Below are 4,001 nucleotides of genomic sequence, written 5' to 3'. Positions count from 1 at the left end.
TGTGTTTATTTAAGTGTTCAATAAGTCTCTTACAATTTATTAGAAACAATAAAATGCAAAAGAAAAGTTATTTATTTTCTATCTAAGTGGGTTGCAATCTAGGCAGTTGACTAGGTGGGTGCGTAGTTGGTCTAGCGGGGTGCCTCAGCAGGTCTAGGCATCCTTTCTTAATTTTTAAATGACCAGGCGGGGGGATTTTTAAAACTGTTTATGAGATATTGGTGTTTATATTTGGTGCAACGATCCTTAATTTTTTGCAAAGTAAACTGGTCAAATGATCTCTTTAACCTTTATGACTTTTGAAAAGCAAAACCATTGATGTGCATGGCCTACACATCCGCCAGTTACGGGTACCTAATTTCTTACTTTTTATCCCTTGTTTCGACTTTCTACCACCCCTCCTCACTATGAGAGTAATTTGTGGCATCAATACATTATCGCAATGACGTTTCATGTCAATAATATAAGAACACCATTCTAGTAATATTTTATGTTAGTAATAGGATTATAAGTAGAGAAAAACTAACACATTATTATTGATACAAAATGTCACTATGATAGCGTATTTGTATCATACAAGTCATTCTCAAAAAGCATTGCATATAGATAATTGGATATGGTGCCACCACCCCGCAAGTCATGCCTTTGATGCTACAGTTCTAATCATATACAATCATCAGGGACCTGCATGCAGCTTATAAAATGCTTGTTTTCTTCACTGGGGACACTAGCTACTTCAAGCTTTCCCTAGCTTTGGAATTCGGAAATCAATGAGCAAACCAAAGCTTCAACTCCTCTTCTTCTCCAGCATCTTCATTGTCTTTCTATGCTTCTTTCATGGGAAGTCATCACATCTTGAGCTAGAAGATGACTCTTGGCTTGACGATGAAGATGATGCAGTGAACATGGTTCAGAGCCACCAAAATTCAAGGAGTAGATGTGAGCTCTCTGACGGAAAATGGGTTTACGATCAATCGTACCCTCTTTATGACTCGACTTGTCCATATCTTAGCACTGCAGTGACTTGTCAAAAGAATGGAAGGCCGGATTCCGACTACGAAAAGTGGAGGTGGAAGCCAAACAGCTGCTCCATTCCAAGGTAAACCAAAACTTAACTAAATAATCTATCCGCATGCATGAACTTAGCCAAGTTTGCTAGAGCAGCTCTCCTCTGCATCCAAGTAATTTAAAATCATTTAGTAATGTGATTTCTTGGTTTTTTGTTTCATTGAAGGTTTGATGCACTAAAATTTCTTGGGAAAATGAGAAGGAAAAGAATAATGCTGGTGGGTGATTCTATAATGAGGAATCAGTGGGAATCTCTAGTGTGCTTGGTACAAGGAGTTGTTCCAACTGGCAGAAAAAGAGTGACCTACAATGGTCCTTCTATGGCCTTCCATGCAATGGTACAATTATTATTAATATTATTATTATTATTTTGGAACTTTAGGTATTTTTTTTATAACCATTTCGTTTTTAATTTTCAGATTTTAGTTTTCATTTTTTTAAAAAAAAAAACTGAAAACTCGTTTTATAACTGGTTTCAGTTTTCATTAACTAAATTGTTTTACATTGTTTTGAGGGAAAGCCTCAAAAGTTGATCCTTGTTATTAAATCTTGCATTAACATAAATAGTAAATGTAATTCACACACAGGATTTTGAGACATCAATTGAGTTTTCATGGGCTCCACTCCTAGTGGAGTTGAACAAAGGAGCTGACAAAAAGAGAATTTTGCATTTGGACTTGATAGAAGAGAATGCAAAGTACTGGAGAGGGGTTGATGTTCTTGTGTTTGATTCTGCTCACTGGTGGACTCACTCTGACAAATCGAGTTCGTAAGAGAAAATTCGCATTCATCGAGTCACCTTTGCTCATTTCCTTTGCTTCAGAAGTGGTAGCATTGTGGATGTTCTTAATTATGATCTTAATTGAAGAGTTCTTCTAACATGTTTCAGGTGGGATTATTACATGGAAGGGCACTCTCTGTATACAAACATTAATCCAATGGTTGCATACCAAAAAGGACTCACTACATGGGCTAAATGGATCGATTTAAACCTAGATCCTCGAAAAACCCGAGTGATTTTTCGAAGCATGTCGCCTAGGCACAACAGGTACATAATATGAGATCTCTAATGCAGTTATGATGCAATTATATAATTCACAGAATTCTTTTATACATACTTCTATGTGTTATTCGCTTTTTCGGCAGAGAAAATGGTTGGAGATGCTATAATCAGAAGCAGCCACTGGCTTACTTCAGTCACCAACATGTTCCTGAGCCATTGATAGTGCTGCAAACTGTATTGAGAAATATGAGATTTCCAGTATATCTTCAGGACATAACTACCATGTCGGCTTTTCGAAGAGACGGGCACCCTTCTGTTTACAGAAGGGCCATGGGGCAAGAAGAGAGGCAGCACCCAGGAGGTTTATCCTCTGACTGCAGCCATTGGTGCCTTCCTGGGGTGCCTGATAGTTGGAATGAGATGTTGAGTGCCTTGCTTTAAGTATGACTTAATTAATTGTGTTGATTAAAAATTTAGGTCGAGTGTGAGAGTAACTCTACTTTTCTGCAGATTAAAGTTTGTAATGCTAATTATGATGTTGTGGTGGGGTGGTTGTAGAACAATGTGAGATGGTCCTCGCTCATCATAATATGCTTGGTAGCAAAGTCTCTTTGCCTTTTTTGTTCTTTTCTTTATTTGACCGACATTCGAATCTAACCTAAGCTACAGGGAGGGGGGATCGAACTTAGGTTGGGAAAGCACCTGCTGATTTAGCCAACTCGACTACGCTCATGTATGCATCCATTTAATAATTTATAACCAAATTTCTAGGCTACTAGTGGGAGAGGTGAGCAACTAACAAAGCATGCTGGCTGGCTATGATTATAAAGGTTGAAGAACCAAAGTTTTCAATTCAAAAAGGCAAGAGATGTTATCTTCACTTTTGTAGCCATGACCTCGTAATAATTGACATTTATTTAAATTGCTTTTACAGTAAGAAATAATCTTTATCATGTTGAGTACCAGACATGATATTTATACTACAGTATTTCACGAAAATAATCAAACTCAGGCGCAAGAGGCCAGCGTACTGCCTTTGCCAACAGTCCTAAAAAAATATACCTTATTTGAATCATTTATTTCATCAATTTATAATTTGCTCACATAATTATACTACATGCAGTCACCACATTCAAACTAATAAAATCAAATAATAAAAAAAAAGAAACTGCAGGTACTCTTCTAGCAAGCTCAATCAATGTGAACCAAGCTTCTTTTTCAACTTAGAAATCTCCTTAGAACTCAATCCAAAAGCTTTTTCCAAGAGCTTATCTTTGATACCGGATCCGAAAATTGCAGCGGGGATTCTCTGGGATCCGGGGTTTTGGCTGTCAAAGCTGCCCAATATAGTTGCCGGAGTATCGCCAACATTCATTTGGAAGTGCAGTAGACCCCTTGGAAACACCATCACCTCACCTTTTTCGATCACTTTGGCGAAAATCCTGTTATTCGTATCAACAAACCCCGAATAAATCTTTCCTTCGAGCACGAATGCAGTCTCCGTGGCTCTCGGGTGAAAATGTGGCACGTTTACTCCACCAACTTTAAAGTCAGCTCGGACAAATGACATGCCGAGTGTGTTGAGTCCTGGAAAGACATTTGAGTTCACCGAAACGCCAGAAAGCCCGGTAGGACCAAACTTTCCAGGAACCTTAATGCCGGAAAATACAAAATCTTCTACAGTTGCGAGGGATGAGTTCTTGCATTGGCTGGAATGGCTTGCAGGCTCAGTGTTGGCTATGCAGAAGTCTTGAACCGGATCCGGATCAGAAGCGAAAATCACATAGCTCATGTTGAAGAGGAGGACAACGAAAAGGACTACCGTTTTGTAAACCATTTTTGGTATAAAAAAAATCAAGAATGAAGGAGGAGAACTGGTGTTTCAATTTTCAGACATTCAACCACTTTGATCTGAAAATTATGGCATCAA

General features: G+C 38.3%; 1 protein-coding gene and 1 pseudogene across 1 annotated transcript; one reads left to right on the top strand and one right to left on the bottom strand.

Moving 5' to 3' along the window:
* Nucleotides 1-688: 688 nt before the first annotated feature.
* Nucleotides 689-2,967, top strand: LOC137735180 (protein trichome birefringence-like 36; annotated as a pseudogene).
* Nucleotides 2,968-3,098: 131 nt separating this feature from the next.
* On the bottom strand, nt 3,099-4,001 carry LOC137735181 (germin-like protein subfamily 3 member 2). Its single transcript, XM_068474576.1, has one exon. The coding sequence runs from the start codon at nt 3,906-3,908 to the stop codon at nt 3,267-3,269; it is 642 nt and encodes a 213-aa protein (XP_068330677.1). The 5' UTR covers nt 3,909-4,001; the 3' UTR covers nt 3,099-3,266.

Source organism: Pyrus communis, chromosome 5 (genome assembly GCF_963583255.1).
Source record: "Pyrus communis chromosome 5, drPyrComm1.1, whole genome shotgun sequence".
NCBI lineage: Eukaryota > Viridiplantae > Streptophyta > Magnoliopsida > Rosales > Rosaceae > Pyrus > Pyrus communis.
Note: the sequence above shows the minus strand (reverse complement) of the source record. Positions and strands in the feature narration are given on the sequence as shown.

Bases quoted from the DNA above. Each gene is read 5' to 3' on its own strand.
- LOC137735181 (XM_068474576.1), bottom strand. From the start codon at position 3,908: ATGGTTTACAAAACGGTAGTCCTTTTCGTTGTCCTCCTCTTCAACATG.